The sequence below is a fragment of the Hemibagrus wyckioides genome, linkage group LG27 (genome assembly GCF_019097595.1).
Source record: "Hemibagrus wyckioides isolate EC202008001 linkage group LG27, SWU_Hwy_1.0, whole genome shotgun sequence".
NCBI classification, from domain to species: domain Eukaryota; kingdom Metazoa; phylum Chordata; class Actinopteri; order Siluriformes; family Bagridae; genus Hemibagrus; species Hemibagrus wyckioides.
In genome coordinates, this window is record NC_080736.1 from 2,148,723 (window position 1) to 2,170,000 (window position 21,278).

The following is a 21,278-nucleotide window of genomic DNA, read 5'->3' on the forward strand; positions in this document are numbered from 1 at the left end:
TCACTCATCGCTCACGCTTCTCACGCTTCACTCACGCTTCACTCACGCTTCACTCACGCTTCGCTCATTCATCATTCACGTTTCACTCACGCTTCGCTCACTCATCGCTCACGCTTCACTCACGCTTCTCACGCTTCACTCACGCTTCACTCACTCATCATTCACTCATCGCTCACTCATCACTCACTCATCACTCACTCATCGCTCACGCATCGCTCACGCATCGCTCACGCATCGCTCACGCATCGCTCACGCTTCGCTCACTCATCGCTCACTCATCGCTCACGCTTCTCACGCTTCTCACGCTTCACTCACGCTTCACTCACTCATCGCTCACTCATCGCTCACTCATCACTCACGCTTCACTCACGCATCACTCACGCTTCACTCACTCATCGCTCACGCTTCACTCACTCATCGCTCACGCTTCACTCACTCATCGCTCACGCTTCACTCACTCATCACTCACTCATCACTCACTCATCGCTCACGCATCGCTCACGCATCGCTCACGCATCGCTCACGCTTCACTCACGCTTCACTCACGCTTCACTCACGCTTCACTCACGCATCGCTCACGCTTCACTCACTCATCACTCACTCATCACTCACGCTTCACTCACGCATCACTCACGCATCACTCACGCTTCACTCACTCATCACTCACTCATCGCTCACTCATCGCTCACGCTTCACTCACTCATCGCTCACGCTTCACTCACTCATCGCTCACTCATCACTCACGCTTCGCTCACGCTTCTCTCATTCATCACTCACTCATCATTCACATTTCACTCACGCTTCACTCACTCATCGCCACTCATCGCCACTCATCGCCACTCATCGCCACTCATCGCCACGCCACTCACTCATCGCCACTCATCACTCACGCCGCTCACTCATCGCCACGCCGCTCACGCCGCTCATCGCCACTCATCGCTCACGCTTCACTCACTCATCACTCACGCTTCACTTCACTCATCGCTCACTCATCGCCACTCATCGCCACGCTCACGCCGCTCACGCCGGCTCATTCATCACTCACTCATCATTCACGCATCACCACGCTTCACTCACAGCTTCACTCACGCTTCACTCACTCACTCATTCACGCTTCACTCACTCATCACTCACTCATCGCTCACGCTTCACTCACTCATCGCTCACGCTTCACTCACTCATCGCTCACGCTTCACTCACTCATCATTCACGTTTCACTCACGCTTCACTCACTCATCATTCACGCTTCACTCACTCATCGCTCACGCTTCACTCACTCATCGCTCACGCTTCACTCACTCATCGCTCACGCATCACTCACGCATCGCTCACGCATCGCTCACGCATCGCTCACGCTTCGCTCACTCATCACTCACTCATCGCTCACGCATCGCTCACTCATCGCTCACTCATCGCTCACTCATCGCTCACTCATCGCTCACGCTTCACTCACGCTTCACTCACGCTTCACTCACGCTTCACTCACTCTTCACTCACTCTTCACTCACTCATCGCTCATTCATCATTCACGTTTCGCTCACGCTTCGCTCACTCATCGCTCACGCTTCACTCACGCTTCACTCACTCATCATTCACGCTTCACTCACTCATCGCTCACTCATCGCTCACTCATCGCTCACGCATCGCTCACGCTTCACTCATTCATCACTCACTCATCACTCACGCTTCACTCACGCTTCACTCACGCTTCACTCACGCATCACTCACGCATCACTCACGCTTCACTCACTCATCATTCACGCTTCACTCACTCACTCATCACTCACTCATCGCTCACGCTTCACTCACTCATCACTCACTCATCGCTCACTCATCGCTCACTCATCGCTCACGCATCACTCACGCATCGCTCACGCTTCACTCACTCATCACTCACGCTTCACTCACTCATCACTCACGCATCGCTCACGCATCGCTCACGCTTCACTCACTCATCGCTCACTCATCGCTCACTCATCGCTCACTCATCGCTCACTCATCGCTCACTCATCGCTCACGCATCGCTCACGCTTCACTCACGCATCACTCACGCTTCACTCATTCATCACTCACGCTTCACTCACGCATCACTCACGCATCACTCACTCATCACTCACTCATCACTCACTCATCACTCACTCATCACTCACTCATCACTCACTCATCACTCACTCATCACTCACTCATCACTCACGCTTCACTCACGCTTCACTCACGCTTCACTCACGCTTCACTCACGCTTCACTCACGCTTCACTCGTCCTAAACTCATCCTCAACACCTTAACATCCTGAACGGATCTTCGTCTCAAATGTGTCGTGATCAAAACTACTTCTTCATCCAAAACGTGCTGTTCTACATCATCGACCCTCAGACATCATCCTAAACACACCGTCGTCTTCCCAAACATCATCATCATCATCATAGTCATCATCATCCTAAACACACCATCATCTTCCCAAACATCATCATCATAGTCATCATCATCCTAAACACACCATCATCTTCCCAAACATCATCATCATAGTCATCATCATCCTAAACACACCATCATCTTCCCAAACATCATCATCATCATCTTAAACACACGTCTTCTTCCCAATCATCATCATCGTCATCGTCATCATCATCGTCATTATCATCATAGTCATCATCATCCTAAACACACCATCGTCTTCCCAAACATCATCATCATCATCATCGTCATTATCATAGTCATCATCATCATAGTCATCATCATCTTAAACACACGTCTTCTTCCCAATCATCATCATCATCATCGTCATCATAGTCATCATCATCCTAAACACACCATCGTCTTCCCAAACATCATCATCATCATCATCGTCATTATCATAGTCATCATCATCACTCTCATCATCATCATCCTAAACACACCATTGTCTTACCAAATATCATCATCATCCTAAATGTATAGTCGTCACACTGAACAGTGACATTGTCCTAAACACATCATCTTCACCATCAACCTCAACACACTGTTGTTATCCCCAACACATCATCATCATCCTCATCAACCTCTTTATCCTAAACACATCATCATCAGCGTTATCGACCCTCACACACTCACATCCCAAACAAGCGACTATCCCAAACACATCACCGCTCCAAACACATCATCACTCCCAAACACATCACCGCCCCCAACACATCACCGCCCCCAACACATCACCACTCCAAGTGCATCACCATACACACAGTATCATCCCAATCACATTGCCGCTGTCCCTCACCCCTCATCACACAAATACACTGTCCACTGAAACGCACTGCTGTCAAACATTACAGATCCAAAAAAATATATCATCATCATCCCAAACACTCCTTCATCCTAATTACTTTAAATAACACGTCCCAGACGCATCATTGTCCTAACAAACACATTGTCCTTGTCCTAAAACCTGTTTTCAATCCAAAACGTATGGGATTGTCCTCCTGAGGGACGATTCCGGCACAGGAGCAGCCGTGATTTAGCGTCCTGGAGCAGATCACAGAATTATATAAACTAAACAAATATACAATCTGCTTGTTTTGGGTTTGAGACTCGTTCTCCCAAGCTAACAATTTCCATCCTGTCATTCCACTTATAAAAATACAAAAGAAAACATCATTAATTGCTTACACGGTCATTAAACAGTGACTAAAATGGGCTAAGGAAGGTAAGTGTTGTATTATAAATCTGCTTACTCTTCATACGGAGTAAATACATTATATTGGCAAAAGTTTTGGGACACGCCTCCAAATCATAGAGTTCAGGTGTTGTTTTTCAGGGGTTGGGCTCGGTCCCTTAGTTCCAGTGAAAGGAACTCTTAATGCTTCAGCTTCATACCAAGACATTTTGGACAATTTCATGCTCTTTGTGGGAACAGTTTGGGGATGACCCCTTCCTGTTCCAACATGACTGCACACCAGTGACCAAAGCAAGGTCCATAAAGACATGGATGAGTGAGTTTGGTGTGGAGGAACTTGACTGGCCTGTACAGAGTCCTGACCTCAACCCCATAGAACACCTTTGGGATGAATTAAAAGTGGAGACTGTGAGACAGACCTTCTCGTCCAACATCAGTGCCTGACCTCACAAATGTGCTTCTAGAGGAATGGTCAGAAATTCCCATAAACACACTCCTAAACCTTGTGGAAAGCCTTCCCAGAAGAGTTGAAGCTGTAAAGGGCAGGACAACTCCATATTACATTCATGTGCAGGTAAAGGCAGACGTCCCAAAACTTTTAGCAATATAGTGTATAAACCCTGACTTTCTCATATTGTGAGTGTTGAGGTTTGTGTATAGACTCGATGTGATGTGATGTGATGTGTAATTGAAATGTGGAAGGACTGGCTGAGCAAACTGTCTAGGCAGAGATTTGTCTGTATTACATTAACAAAGAAGGATGACGTCTTGTTTGAGAAATATAATTTGACACCATGATATTAACTGGATGCCACTGTGGTCCTTCCAGATTGTTCTCTGAGACAGAAATCCTACAGATCCTGCAGAAAATTCCCTCCTTCAGCTGCTTACGCTGCGTGTATATTTATAGCCACCGCAGTCCACTGGTTAAATCTCAGTCTCTTATTCCGGACTCGTCCAGACATCTCACCGTGAGGCATTTCACTTACAGGATCTTTTAGAAATGGAGACAGACTCTAATAAAAAAAAAATTAAAAAAGCTGCACACTCTGCAGATCTGTCACTTCACTCTTTAAAGATTATTAATCAAAGAGAGCAAGCTGTAAAGACATGATCTGACGGCGCGTGGTGTTGATTACTGTTTAGGAATCTCAGCAGGAATAACATCTACTGGCATTAACAGGAGATTTGGCCTCAGTGTGTCAGTCTCAGGAAAGGAGGCGTGGCCTTGGTTTATAGGTCTCAATGAAGGAGACAAGGCTTCTGTGTCGGTTTCAGTAAAGGAGGCATGGCCTCTGTGAAGGAGGCATAACCTTGGTGTGTTAGACTTGGTGAAGGTGTGGCCTCACTGAGTCAGTCTCAGTGAATGAGGCAGGCTTCAGTGCGTCAATCGCATTGAAGGAGGCGTGGCCTCAGTGCATCAGTCTCAGTGAAGGAGACATGGCCTCACTGCTTTAGTCTCAGTGAAGGAGGTGTGGCTCTAGAGGGTCAGTCTCTGTAAAGTAGGCGTGGCCTCAGTGTGTCAGTCTCAGTCAAGGAGGTGTGGCCTCAATGTGTCAGCATCACTGAAGGAGGTGTGGCCTCAGTGTGTCAGTATCAGTGAAGGAGGTGTGGCCTCAGTGGGTCAGTATCAGTGAAGGAGGTGTGGCCTCAGTGGGTCAGTATCAGTGAAGGAGGTGTGGCCTCAGTGGGTCAGTATCAGTGAAGGAGGTGTGGCCTCAGTGGGTCAGTATCAGTGAAGGAGGTGTGGCCTCAGTGGGTCAGTATCAGTGAAGGAGGTGTGGCCTCAGTGTGTCAGTATCAGTGAAGGAGGTGTGGCCTCAGTGTGTCAGTATCAGTGAAGGAGGTGTGGCCTCAGTGTGTCAGTATCAGTGAAGGAGGTGTGGCCTCAGTGGGTCAGTATCAGTGAAGGAGGTGTGGCCTCAGTGGGTCAGTATCAGTGAAGGAGGTGTGGCCTCAGTGGGTCAGTATCAGTGAAGCAGGTGTGGCCTCAGTGGGTCAGTATCAGTGAAGGAGGAGTGGCCTCAGTGGGTCAGTATCAGTGAAGGAGGAGTGGCCTTAGTGTGTCAGTATCAGTGAAGGAGGAGTGGCCTCTGTGTCAGTATCAGTGAAGGAGGAGTGGCCTCTGTGTCAGTATCAGTGAAGGAGGCGTGGCCTCAGTGTGTCAGTATCAGTGAAGGAGGCGTGGCCTCAGTGTGTCAGTATCAGTGAAGGAGGCGTGGCCTCAGTGTGTCAGTATCAGTGAAGGAGGCGTGGCCTCAGTGTGTCAGTATCAGTGAAGTTGTTTGTATTTGATTCTTTGAAGGTTATCTTAATGATAACGGCATTAAAATGACCTTCCTCCATATTGTTATACATTTTAATGAGATTCTGTACTGTATTAGACTGCTAATGAGTGTGTGTGTGTGTGTGTGTGTGTGTGTGTTTAAATGGCAAGTGTAAGTGTTGAGCTGTGTGTGACTGTAAAGGGCAATTCATTTAGAGCTTCCCTTTTCTCTTTTTGTCGTGTGTCCACCTACAACTCGGAAGCTCTGGCGATTAGCGACATTAGCGGTGTTAGCAGCATTAGCATTAGCGGTGCGCTGAAAGCTGCCATGTTTTTGGTGAATGGAGGAGACAGACGCTAATGGAGCACCTCACTGTGCAATTAACTGCATAAACGCTGCGCTCTAATTAAGACATGATAAAGCTCTCCCCTGAATAAAGGGGTCAGGAGTAAATGAAACGAAACAATATCCAAGATGTGATTACACACCCAGCCCTGTGTGTGTGTGTGTGTGTGTTGCAGGGGGTGTAAACGCACACTGCCTGAGGATCACTGTTTTTCCAGTAGAGTTAGAAGCGCTCTGTAATACAATTAAAAACTTAAATATCACTAAATGATAGGACCTGAGGGACGTCATTAGCTTTAAACTGAATCTTTAAATCAAATTATTTTGGGTTATTTCTATTAAAATTACCCATGTGCCCTTATCTAGCTAGCTAGATCTTCACAGGGACCAATAAACGTTAACAGAGAATGAAAAATAATCTGTTTTGGGGCGATGACCTGCAGTGCAACTTGACCCTAAGCAGCATTTTGTTATTGTTTAATAATTTTATTCCACTTTCCAACTGCAAACGGCTCCTACGATGGGGCAAAAGGGCAAAACAACAGCGCTAACTACCCCTCTGATCTGACTGGTTGCCAAGGTGCTCAGGAACCACTGTAGGGTCCTTAAATATGACCTGTCTTAGTTAATCAGAGCACAAAGATATGAATTAACATGCACACGCACACACACACACACACACACACACACACACACACACACACTCACCTTGTCGGCCTGGCGCATGTAGCAGTAGAGAATTCCTCGCATGCATTTAATGGCAGAATGTTCAAGCTCATGTGTGCGGCCCATGTCATCATCGATGCGTCTGTACATCAACAAACAAACAGACAGAAGAATTAATAACAAAAAAGAGAGAGAAAGAGAGGGGGAGATAGAGAGGGAGGCAGAGAGGAAGACAGACAGTCAGAGAGTGAGACAGGGGGAGGGACAGAAAAAGAAAGACAGAATGTGAGACAGAGACAGAGAAAGAGAAAAAGAGAGAGACAGAGGAGGGTGGAAGAGAGAGAGAGAGAGAGAGAGAGAGAGAAAGAGAGAGAGAGAGAGAGAGAGAGAGAAAGAGGGATCAGAGTGACAGAAAGAGAGAGGGAGAGAAAGTTAGAGAGCGAGACTGAGACAGAGGGAGGGATAGAAAAAGAGAGAGAAAGACAAAGTGAGGCAGAGAGAGAGAGAGAGAGAGACAGGGGGAGGGACAGAAAAAGACAGAGAAAGACAGAAAGTGAGACAGCAACAGAGAGAGAGAGAGAGACAGAGGGAGGGGGAGGGACAGTGTGTCTGTGTAAGTGTGTGTGTGTGTTAAGACCTAACCTTGACATTTTAAACAGATCAGTGTTTCTATCAGCTTCTATATTTAGTAATGATTTATATTCCGTCCATTGAAGTTCTCAGGAACTGTAACGTGGTCAGAAACCCAAGCCGAGTCCGGCTGACTAGCCGCTGCCGCAGCGTCCGGTGTTAAATACGAGCATTTAATCATACACACAGTGTGTAATTGTCCTGACGTGTGCAGCACGGGATTTAATTCACGCTGAAAAATAGCCTACGCTTCTCTCGGCCAGGTGTTTACACATCTGCTCCGGCAAATTACCGCCATTCCCAACACGCGCCGGACGCTCAGCTGCTTACGTTCCGCCTGTTTAACTGTTTATAAAAGCGCTAATCACACATTATTCTGCTCTTCACCCTAATAACATTTTAATCCCGCGCTTCCAGTCTGGGGTACAGCGGACGAGTGAACATCCACGTCCAGCAGAGCAGAGTGACCACTGACCACTGAGTTAAATACTGAAATCAAATAATTCATAATATAAATTAATAATATTAATAATATAAAGTAATAATAATAATATAAATTAATAATATTAATAATATAAAGTAATAATATTAATAAGATAAAACAATAAACTGTACTTTTAATGATTAAACTTTTTTTTTTATTATTATTATTTGAAATCACATCATGACAAAAAACATCTTTGGAAAATCTGTATAACAGAAAATAAATTTCCAAAATGTCTGTCCATTCTTATTCGTTCATTTATTTATTCATCTTTAATTATTTATTACTCTTTTTTTTATAAATAAAATATATATATTTAGATGCTTTTTAAAAAAAATAATAAATACATTTTCCTTTATTACTTTTATTTTTTTATTATTTTGTTTTTTATGTATAAAATATATTTAAGCTTTTATTTTTTTAAAATACATTTTCCTTTATTACTTTTATTTTATTATTATTTTGTTTTTTATGTATAAAATATATTTAAGCTTTTATTTTTTTAAAAATACATTTTCCTTTATTACTTTACCTTTTATTTTATTTATTATTTTGTTTTTAAATATAAAATATATATTTAAGCTTTTAAAAAAATTCAATTTTCCTTCACCTTCTTTAATTTTATTATTATTTATATATATATATACATATACATATACATATACATATATATATATATATATATATATATATATATATATATATATATATATATATATATATATATATATATATAAAATATTTAAGCTTTTTCATTTTTTTGTACATTTTCGTTTATTACTTTATCTTTTATTTTATTATTATTTTGTTATATTTTGCATCCCTGTTTTTTGTCCTTCTTTATTTGTGTGAGAGAGAGAGAGAGAGAGAGAGAGAGAGAGAGAGAGACAGAGACAGAGTGTGTGAATGAGTGAGTGTGTGAATGAGTGAGTGTGTGTGTGTATATGTGTTTATCTCACCTATAAGCCAGAGCCAGAGCCCAGACACTGGCAGCACAGTAAAGTGAATCTCGTACTTTAGCTTCTTTACAGTCGGAGCAGGTCTTCACTGGAAACAGACCCGTGGTGGGGCTCTGATAGTTCAGAATAGTGCACTTTACTACACCATGGACACAGAGAGAGAGAGAGAGAGAGAGAGAGAGATGTTTTAATAACATTTTCATGGAGGGGGTGAATACTTTTTATTTCTATACATTTTATCTATGAATATAGATATGACATTTCTGTACATGAAATATTAATATAAATCACACACACACACACACACACAGAGGATGGAATGATTTATCAGATGTAAAGTGGTTCAGTAATATGTGTGTGTGTGTGTGTGTGTGTATGTATAAGAGCGGTGTTGTTGAAGCTGGTGTGTGTTTTATGAGTGCGACTCCATCTGAAGTGCACTTCCCCTCTGTGTGTGTGTGTCCCCTCTCTCTCTCTCTCTCTCTCTCTCTCTCTCCCACCCTCCCTCTCTCCCCCCTCCCTACTACACAGACTCTGGGTGTGTTTCCGAGTGTTAGCAGTGTGAGTTGTTTAAGATGCGTCTCTATAAACTTTATTACAGCAGTGTGTAACTTCAGCACAGGGTTTACACCTCCAGATTTATTACTGAAGATCCTTCCTGCTGTATAAAATCTCCATTAACACTGAAAGGGTTTAGTAAAATGATCACGATTCTCTCTCTCTTTTTCACACACACACACACACACACACACACACACACACACACACACAGGATAAAACATCGACCAGAGAACTAAACATAAACCTAGAAGAGATTTAAATAAGAGTTTATCATAAACCCAACAAAAAGCACAGATAAACTAATGCAGACACTAAACACACAGACAGAGAGACAGACAGACAAAGACAGGCACACATATATACATATACATGAGAGAGAGAGAGAGAGAGAGAGAGAGAGAGAGAGAGAGAAAGTGACAGTTGGACTGATAAACAGACAAAAATGGGCAGACAAGAGAGAGAGACAGAATGAGAAGGGCATATAGACAGGAGAGGGGGGGCAGACAGACAAATGCAGACTCAGACAGACAAGTTAGACCCACAGACAGATATTTAGACAGACAGTTAGACAGAGACACAGAAACAGTCAGATGGAGAGATATACACTTAGACAGACAAACAGAGACAGACAGTTAGACAGGAAGAAAGTCAGATATGGAGACAATTAATCAGATAGGCAGACAGTTAGACCTATACAGACAGAAAGTTAGACAAGCAGGCAGGCAGAAAGACAGACAGATAGTCAGACAAACAGTTAGACAGGAAGAAAGTCAGATATGGAGACAATTAATCAGACAGACAGAATATCAGAAAGTTAGACTGATACAGTCAGAAAGTTAGACAAGCAGGCAGACAGACAGGAAGAAAGTCAGATATGAAGACAATTAGTCAGACAGGCAGAATGTCAGAGAGTTAGACTGATAAATACACTTACAAAGTTAGACAGACAGACAGAAAGACAGACCACATATATAATAATGGAGATCTGACCACACACAGCACCTACAGAAGACTGACCATCTGTAATTATACTGAAGTGTCCTGTGTGACGTCATTCATCACCTTCACGTCTCAGCATTAAATAAAAATAAAGAATAACTGAAGAGAAACGATAATAAAAGAGAAACCCAGGCAGTGCTGGCTGCTGCAGTGACCTCAGCACAGGTCATTAATCTGTGTGTATTGTGCTGCAGCGTAATCAGCTCTTCAATTCTCATCAGTGTGCTGACCGCAGGAACATCCACTCTTATCTGTCCAGCCCCACAAACAGGTCGTGTGAAGAATTATGGGTAATAATAAAGTGCTTTGGAAAATATAGTTTGACCGGAGTAGACTCTAAAAACAGAGAGAGAGAGAGAGGGAGAGGAAGACAGAGAGAGAGAGGGAGAGGGAGGGAGAGAAAAACAGATAGAGAGAGAGAGAGACAGAGAGAGAGAGAGAGGGAGAGGGAGGGAGAGAAAGACAGAGAGAGAGAGGGAGAGAGAGAGAGATGGAGAGGGAGGGAGAGAAAAACAGATAGAGAGAGAGAGAGAGAGAGACAGAGAGAGAGAGAGAGAGAGAGGGAGAGGGAGGGAGAGAAAGACAGAGAGAGAGAGGGAGAGAGAGAGATGGAGAGAGAGGGAGAGGGAGGGAGAGAAAGACAGACAGAGAGAGGGAGAGAGAGGGGGACTTTACTCATCTTTTATCTGATCAGTCGAATGATTAATCAATAGGCAGGAACTCGGCCACACATCCTGCTTCTAGAGTTCGTTTCCTTAAATCACTAATTAATCTAAACGACTAATTAAAGCCAATCAGCTAAAGCTGCACAACAACCAAATGAAAGCATATGGATTAAATTAAATTGAATAAACTCGACTCATCTCCCAAAAATCCAGCTCCTGCTTCGACAGGTCGATTTGTTCCCACAGTTTTTTGCTTACTGCCATAGAACCATAATGCTTTGTGTATTTTTCCTCAGCTGTACGAATGTTCTCTCACCCTCGTGCACGCTCCCTCACCCTCGTGCACGCTCCCTCACCCTCGTGCACGCCCCCTCACCGTCGGGCACGCCCCCTCACCGTCGGGCACGCCCCCTCACCGTCGGGCACGCCCCCTCACCCTCGGGCACGCTCCCTCACCGTCGGGCACGCTCCCTCACCCTCGGGCACGCTCCCTCACCCTCGGGCACGCTCCCTCACCGTCGGGCACGCTCCCTCACCCTCGGGCACGCTCCCTCACCGTCGGGCACGCCCCCTCACCGTCGGGCACGCCCCCTCACCGTCGGGCACGCTCACTCACCCTCGTGCACGCCCCCTCACCGTCGGGCACGCCCCCTCACCGTCGGGCACGCTCCCTCACCCTCGTGCACGCTCCGTCACCGTCGGGCACGCTCCCTCACCGTCGGGCACGCTCCCTCACCGTCGGGCACGCTCCCTCACCGTCGGGCACGCCCCCTCACCGTCGGGCACGCCCCCTCACCCTCGTGCACGCCCCCTCACCGTCGGGCACGCTCCCTCACCCTCGTGCACGCTCCGTCACCGTCGGGCACGCCCCCTCACCGTCGGGCACGCTCCCTCACCCTCGTGCACACTCCTTCACATTTGTCCGTGCTCCCTCACCTCCGTGCACTCTCCTTCACTCTCCTGCACGCTTCCTCATGTCTGCTCCCACTCTCTCACCTCAGTGCATGCTCCCTCACTTCTGTGCACACTTCCAAACCCTCATGTGTGTTCCCACTCACTCACCTCCGTGCACACTCCCAAACCTCCACGCACGCTCCCTCACCCTCGTGCACGCTCCCTCACATTTGTCCATGCTACCTCACTTCTGAGCACGATCCTTCACCCTTGTGCACGCTCCCTCATGTCTGCTCCCACTCCCTCACCCTCGTCTATGCTTCTTCACATTTGTCCACGCTCCCTCACCTCCGTGCACACTCCCTCACAACTCTGTGCATATCTGCCAAATACCTTTGCAGCAACAAGTAAATATATAAGGAAAAAAAAGACAAAAAGAAAGAACTTATTATTTATAGCCCATCAGAGGATGGAGTGGAGGAAGACTATCTAAGCACTTTAGATGCAAATGCACTGAAGTCGCATCTTCTTTATCATCTATCAATATAATGAGCCTTTAAATCAGCTCCTAATGCAGCACATTCAAACAGAGTGTCAGCATCAGCCACCATTTTCTAGCCGGGAAGAGAGATAGAGAGAATGAACATGGGAGATAGGAAAAGTGATGGAAACAAATAAAAAGAGTGTGAGGTTCCTTTGCGAATTAAAGGCTGATGAGGTGAAGAGAGGCAGTGAAATGAAGGGGGGGGGGGTGGAGAGAGAGAGAGAGAGGGAGGCTGGGAGAGAGTGAGTCTGTAGCAATCGTCACTTAACTTTATGGGTGAAGGCACTTATATAACTTGAATTCATCATGATTCATTTCTAAATGGTGATTCAATGATTCATTTCTAAATGGTGATTCAATGACTCATAATGATTCATTTCCAAATACTGACTCTACAATTCACCAAAATTAATTTGCAGTGTCTCTATGACAACATTACGATTCATTTCCAAATGCTGAATCAGATTTACTATGATTCAGTTCTAAAGGGTGTCTTCATTCATTTGATATGAATCTTGATTTGATCATGAGTCTCTCCCAAATAATGAATCAAGGATTCGCCATGATTCATTTTGGTGAATCTATAATTCTTTCAGCCTCAATTTCAAACGAGAGAGATAACAGTGACACAAATGATCGTATCATCGTACTGAATCACTTGTGAACCGTTATAAAGAATAACAGGACTGTTGCAGGGACAGGAAGTGGCCTCATCAATTACCTCAAGCACTTCCTCTAACTGTTGCACGTTCTGCACAGAAACACTAAACATGTTTCAGGTTCTTGAGTAAGACTTTCATCCTGTATTTCTGTAACTGAGATAACGTTCTATCTGTAACCGAGTGTGTTTTTATCTGTCATGTAAAGCTTCATGTACGATTCATCTCCACCTACGCTATGATTCACTCTGACTCTATGATTCATCGTGATTTGTTTCTAAACCGGGACATTATGATTTGTTTGAATAACTCACTGTGATTGGTTCGTGGCAGCTAGCGCTGGGTAACCTGACGATATATCAATATCCTAATAAATAACACAACAATACTCTTTGTGAGATCTCACAGGTTTTATGTTTACATTTGAGAACTCCGATTAGAAGTAGCCGACGCTTCAATTATGCACTGAATCTTTAAAATTGTAAAATGGAATTTGGAGAATCGTGCAATTTTTCTTTTAGCGCAATTTAGTGCAGATTTTCCACAAATTTAGTCAAATTCCTCTTCCATACCAAGTTCAAAACACTTCTTCTCCATGAATATTAACACATACTGGGGATCTGCATCATGAATATTAATGAGTGGTGGGCGGTCTTAAGGCAAGCTAGTTGTGAGTTGGAGAGATAAGTTCTTAATACTCTATCATGATCTTCACACTAATTTCGGCAAAAACTCACTTTTTCCCCCCGAATCAAATCGTACAAAAAAAAAACTCTGAGGAAGAACTGTGAAACAGGTTAAACGCTAAATCTCAATTTAGAAGACGGTTGGCATCGGCGCGAGTTCATAAATCGGTGACGGATGACAGGCAAGGAAAATAATGGTGTGGAGAGCAGAAAGCGAGAGAGACAGACGGCTGAAGGTCAGCCGGTGATGGAAGATGGACGAGCGTTGATTAATAACATAAAGCATTTTTACACAAACTGCAAATCATCCTCGTCGTCGTCTGCCTAATCGCTGTCTGCTCTTTTTCCCCACCACACACCCACCGAGCCACACTGCTGCCTGGATCTCGACTCGTTGATTCCTCTGAATCACTTATTAAACGACTCTTTCATTCATTTGACTCCTTTATAAGAGTTGACTAGTGGTGATGATTGACTTCTGAATCATTGAATCGTTTTTTTCATCCTGATTAATCGCAAGAAACTCGTCAAATCCCTTTTAAAATACAATAACAAACAGGTCCACGGTCAAACGATTCATCACGATCCGTTTTCAAACAATGGACCGGATTCAAACACGTATTCTATGAATCTTTGCGATTCATTTCCAGATGTTAACTCTTTGATTCTGCATGATTCGTTTCAGTCTTCGTTCATGATTCATACAGGATTCTTCACGCTTAGAAATAGTGAGTGTATGATTCATTCTCAAATGATTCAATAGTCAATTCATTTTCTAACAGGAAACTTAATAATTGAACTTGATATCCACTTTGAGTCACAGACAACCTGCCGTTTCAGTTTGATTCGTTTACAAATAACGAATGTAGGAGACTCATTCACTGTGATCGAGATTCCTGTTCGAAAATCAATGATTCATATTGATTCGTTTTTAAACAGTCGGCGGGATTCAATTACCATAGTGACTCAATGATTCAACTCGATTCATATTCCAGTCTACGATTCATCTTGACTAAGCAAGAGGCTCAATAATTCATACTGATTCAATTTATGATTCAAATTTTTTATTTTAAAACAGAGAACTGGAGATATACTCCATTAAAACATTATATATTAATCTGTATTCATTTTCAAATAGTGGACTGTTAAACCTCCAAACAGTGACTCTGTGATCATGAGTCATTTACATATGGTGAATCCATTATCCATTCAACTCATATGACTCATTTTTTAAACAGTTGCTGCCATTCTGTCTCTGTTTATTTACAAACAGTGATTCAGTGACTCATTTTGGACTTGATGCTATAGTGACAGGTTCTGCTTTGAAGAAATTAATTTTAGACCAGCGGACTGATTCATTCACCAGTGGAAAGGATCGTGAATCATCTTGTTTTTTTTCTCCTTTTAAAAGTGAAGTGACGTTATAATCATTAAGACAAGATATAATCTGATCCTTATTTCCAAATGACGACTCTATGATTCATCTCGATTCATTTACATGAGGTGAGTCAATCCATTCGTTCACTCTATAATTCATTCCAATTCATTTACGAGGTGAGTCGATTCATTCGTTCACTATATTATTCATTCCGATTCATTTACATGAGGTGAGTCGATTCATTTTTAAACAGGTGACTCTTTAATCCATTCTGATCCATTTTCAAACATTCTGTAAATTATTTCAGTTCATTAACAGACATTAATTCTGTGATTGATCTTGATTCCTTTACAAACAAGAGAATCTATACTTTGATTTATTTCTGGCTTTAATACGTTAAAGGAGTCGATGGACTCGTTCACAGATGGAGAGAGAACGTGACTCATATTGTTTTTGTTTTTCTTCAAAACACAAAAGGCCTTTAAAATTCATCATGATTCATTACCAAATGGTGACTCTGATTAACCTCGACTCAGTTAGAAATAGTGGCTCTACATTTTGAAAACGTGGGGATTTGTGATTTGTCGTGACTGATTTTCATAAAGAAAATGTAAAACTCTGGAATAATTCATTCACAGACCTGCGTGTTTGTAATCCATCACGTTTTTCTTTTTCTTTTTAAACAGGGTCCTCCATCATTATGATTCATTACCAAATGGTGGCTTTCTGATTCAACATGATTCATTTTTAAACGGTTGTCTATTGGCTATTTCACTTAATGTTCAAACAGTTATCCATTATTAAACAGGAGGGTCTGTGACTTTTCTTTTCTTTTGAGACAAGGGTTTTTATAATTCATGATCCGTTTACAAATGGTGACTTAAGTGATTCATTTAAAAATTGTGACCCAGTGATTTGTTTTCAAATGGTAACTCAGTGATTCATTTCCTAATGGTGACTAAGTGATTCATTCATTTTTAAATTATGACTCAGTGATTTGTTTCCAAATAGTGATTCAGTGATTCATTTCAAAATTTTGTCTCAGTGATTCATTTCCAAATGGTGACTCAGTGATTCATTCATTTCAACATTATGACTCAGTGATTCATTTCCAAATGGTGACTCAGTGATTCATTTCTAAACAGTGACTCGGTGATTCATTCATTTCAACATTATGACTCAGTGATTCATTTCCAAATGGTGACTCAGTGATTCATTCATTTCAACATTATGACTCAGTGATTCATTTCCAAATGGTGACTCAGTGATTCATTTCTAAACAGTGACTCGGTGATTCATTCATTTCAACATTATGACTCAGTGATTCATTTCCAAATGGTGACTCAGTGATTCATTCATTTCAACATTATGACTCAGTGATTCATTTCCAAATGGTGACTCAGTGATTCATTTCAAAACAGTGACTAACTGATTTGTTTCAAATTGGTGACTCAGTGATTCATTTCAAACTTGTGACTGATTGATTCATTTTCAAATTTTCTGCAAATGCTCTCTGTTCAGTTCAAGTGTTTCAGGAGGATAAACTGTGTGTGTTTCCTCAAAGTAGGTGCATCTTGAACGTAAATCAGCGTGTGTAAGTGGAATCTCCTCCTCCACTTTACCCACCTAAACCAAACACCCAAGGACCAAACACTTTATCCATGTAGAAGATTCAGATGTTGGAGGTCTCACCTGCGCTGTAGAACCGGTCCAGTTTCTCCCACAGAGGCTCATCCTCATGGTGCAGGATGGACAGCTTGAGAGGTTCATAAATGGAGCCTGATGATGGAGAAAAGTTGAGCACTCTTTAGACTGACACACTGAAGGGCACTTTAGTTCACTTACAGACACGCTTCAGCTCTCCAAAGCAGCAGCCATGCTCAAGTGCACACTTCATCGTCTACGGTTTATTTGGAGGTCCTACTCATCCGGAGCTCGATCCGAGACCCGAGCTACTTAATGAGCTTCGGATATTAACGCATCAGACGGAAAGGGTTAGACTTATCGCTCGGTTCGGCTACAGAAAAAACCCCACTCATGAATAAAGGAAATTCTTATTCACCAAATCCACAAAGCAGGACAAGACACGAAGAGTGGATTCTAAAGGATCTTTTTTTGGTCAATAAAATATGTCAATCTCGGGGTTGTAGCTTACATTTTATAGATGTGACTGGCACAAACCCAGGAAAGCGAATCTGAGGGAAAAGCCCTGAAGCTGAAGCACTATTTCAGACACTTCGGAGTGATTTACATTTTAATGGAGTTGGCTAACGGTAAGTACCTCAGCTTCCAAAAAACTCCCATTTCTCTGCAAATTAGCATAATTTCCATTAGCCTTTAAGTAGGAAGGACAAAGCTGTCCGCTATAAAATAACTCGCAACAGGAAAATGAAAGATCTCATTTAGCTTTAGCTTTTACTGACGATCATCCAACAAAAAAAAAAAATTCCGCCTCGCTAATCTCTTTGCTAGCTCTATAGCTAGTCCTAGGTGAACAAAAACCTAAGAATGGACGTTCACCTGTTTCTAAAATCATTCAATAGTTTTAAAATAGCAGGTGCCATTATATATATATATAAATAGATCTGCAAGACTTCTATACAACTCTACAGAATGGGGGCGGGGCTTTGTTAATTTCAGATGAGGCAACTATCCAATCAGAATGGAGCTAATTTGCATACAGCAGTCTTAAAGACACATTAAGCGAGAAGCAGCTGGCTGTGTAGTGTTGTGTTCTCATTGGAGAAAATAAAGTAAAATAAATAACACTCCATATTTAAATGGGAAACAGATGAAACATGCCCAAACACCAAATCAATCAAAGATAAAAATGAGATTCAATCCAGATTCAAACCCAGTTAGTAGATTCTCTAGAATCAGACTAATGATGGTTCATGCGTGACAAAAGACATCTGAGGAAAGGGTTCAGAAGGTGAAGTATGTGACAGGGTGTCCAAAAAAAAACCTTGATCGGGACAGAATTAGCTCAGCGGTCAAAACGTCGGGCTGCTGACCGGGAAGGTTGTCGAGTTCAAATCCTGGCACTGATAAAGAAAGGCGTTTAACCCTTAACTGCTTACAGAATGAATGAGATAAACAGAAGGCGTCGAATGACTGCCATCTTCACGTTTTGGTCAAATGGACATGTTCTCTGAGCACAATCCTTGAATGTGTTTTTTTTTTTAATCCATATTCATATTAAAGAACTGCTGCAGCATGTGAACATTTTGTCACTACATATAAAAACCAGAGGAAGATTCTTTGCCCTCTGTCCAGTCAACCGACGGTGATGTTCCAGAAAATTAAGCCACATTGGTGTGCTTTATGTTTTACGGCAGGAATCTGCTGCAGATCTTAGGTACATCCAGAATACACTACATTTCCAAAAGTATTGGGACACCCCTCCAAACAATTGCGTTCAGGTGTTGTTTTTCAGGGGTTGGGCTTGGTCCCTTAGTTCCAGTGAAAGGAACTCTTAATGCTTCAGCTTCATACCAAGACATTTTGGACAATTTCATGCTCTTTGTGGGAACAGTTTGGGGATGACCCCTTCCTGTTCCAACATGACTGCACACCAGTGACCAAAGCAAGGTCCATAAAGACATGGATGAGTGAGTTTGGTGTGGAGGAACTTGACTGTCCTGCACAGAGTCCTGACCTCAACCCCATAGAACACCTTTGGGATGAATTAAAGCGGCGAATGCGAGACAGGTTTTCTCGTCCATCAGTGTCTGACCTCACAAATGCTCTTCTAGATTCCCATAAACACACTCCTAAACCTTGTAGAAAGCCCAACCCTGAAAAACAACACCTGAACTCAGTGATTTGGAGGGGTGTCCCAATACTTTTGGCAGTATAGTGTGTGTAAAAGCATGATCCACTAGAGTCAAAACATCCTGGCTTCCAGGTCAGACATTAAAACAGCTTTAAAACCTTTCTGCTGTCATCGTGACTGCTGTCATGAACTGCGTCTTCACTCTGACCTCACGTTTAAAAGTTTTCACTCATCTAGAAACTCCAGAAGGATGCTACGCAAACAGCTCTTGGTGGCGACACAAGAGGCTAGATTGGTTGTAAAGTAAGTAAGTAAGTAAGTAAGTAAATAAATAAATAAATAAACAAACAAAGGAGGTTTTCTCTCATGAGTCTGTTTGCAAATCGAGCGACTCGCTTCTCGGAGTCAGGATGCTGCTTCAGGAACCGAAGGTGTGACTTTTGAAGTTTCAGTTGTTCTGAATATGGGGTCTGAGAGCCCCTCTAGTCTCAAACATAATCCATGAAATTTATTTCTTTAATTCATGGCAGTGATGCGATCTTGGATCTTATATATTTTCTAGGGTGTAAACTTTAAGAAATAAAAGCCTGACTATTAATCTACACATGCTAAATACTGACTCTAGTGTTTAAAGTTACAAAATTCACCGATCAACCATAACATTATGACCACTGAGAGGTGAAGTGAATAAGACTGAGTATCTCCTCATCATGGCACCTGTTAGTGGGTGGGATATATTAGGCAGCAAGTCAACATTTTGTCCTCAAAGTTGATGTTAGAAGCAGGAAAAATGGACAAGTGTAAGGATTTGAGTGAGTTTGATCAAAAGGGCCAAATTGTGATGGCTAGACCACTGGATCAGAGCATCTCCAAAACTGCAGCTCTTGTGGGGTGTTCCCGGTCTGCAGTGGTCAGTATCTATCAAAAGTGGTCCAAGGAAGGAACAGTGGTGAACCGGAGACAGGGTCATGGGCGACCGAGGCTCATTGATGCACGTGGGGAGAGAAGACTGACCCGTGTGATCCGATCCAACAGACGAGCTACTGTTGCTCAGATTGCTGAAGAAGTTAATGCTGGTTCTGATAGAAAGGGGTCAGAATACACAGTGCAGGACGGGTCAGGGCTGTTTTATCAGCAAAAAGGGGGAGACAATATTAGGCAGGTGGTCATAATGTTATGCCTGGTCGGTGTATGTGTGTAAAATAAATCTGTACTGAAGAGCTGCGGTTATTGCCCAGTCCCATCCATCTGAAACTTACCGTGTCTGTTGAGCCTGTGTTGGGAACGGGAACACTCGCCGGCCATTTTGTTCGTTAGCCGAAAGTTACTGGACTACAGCACTACTGAAGCTCTGAGGGTTAGTACAGCATCCGTGGAGGAAAGAATTACACAGAATTAAACGTGAATTAAACGTGCAGCAAAATATACAGTCAGTCATCTAGAGTGGATCATCTCTGCCAGAAAAAAAGGTACATATACGTTGTAGTAAAAACAACACAGCGGCTTTAAAACCCTCTTACACCTATTTTTAATCTTTTCTCCAGGTGAAAGATCAACAGCGAGGTCTAAAGCCCCAGCCCTGATGCTGACACTCCAGTGATGAGTGTTTACAGACGTATGTTTATTAGTACCTTTATTTCTGGTACAGGTGGAATAACGAGAGGGGGTTAAAGGTGTAATATTCTGAATTCATGCATTCGGTCACTTCGGTGAAGGACATTTTGATGACACAACATCAATTTCATGTCAATCATCTAGGAGCTTCTGAAGAAGAACAGTACTTTTCTATGTTCATTATTATCTTAATGTTTACAGACAGAATAATTCAAATACAATACAGTCTTACAACTCAGGCTTTCCAATGAACATCTCAGTTTAACTTCATTTAATTAAACACACACACACATTCACTCTCTCTCTCTCACTCACTCTCTCACACATTCACTCTCTCTCTCTCTCTCTCACTCACTCTCTCTCTCTCTCTCTCTCACTCACTCTCTCACACATTCACTCTCTCTCTCACTCACTCTCTCACACATTCACTCTCTCTCTCTCTCTCTCTCTCACTCACTCTCTCACACATTCACTCTCTCTCTCTCTCACTCACTCTCTCACAC

General features: G+C 42.9%; 1 protein-coding gene across 3 annotated transcripts in view; it reads right to left on the minus strand.

The window, feature by feature from the left end:
• The window catches only part of phkb (phosphorylase kinase, beta), an 85,992-nt gene that overhangs the window by 58,613 nt on the left and 6,101 nt on the right, over window positions 1–21,278 (minus strand). For 2 of the 3 annotated variants that reach the window (XM_058381543.1, XM_058381544.1), the window contains exons 2-4: window positions 17,079–17,165; window positions 9,001–9,139; window positions 6,970–7,069 (exon numbers count right to left, since the gene is read on the minus strand). In XM_058381543.1, the coding sequence (XP_058237526.1) occupies window positions 6,970–7,069; window positions 9,001–9,139; window positions 17,079–17,165 (326 nt within the window). Of the gene's footprint in view, window positions 1–6,969; window positions 7,070–9,000; window positions 9,140–17,078; window positions 17,166–20,420; window positions 20,513–21,278 lie in introns of all 3 variants that reach the window. The other variant, XM_058381545.1, reaches the window with a different exon arrangement.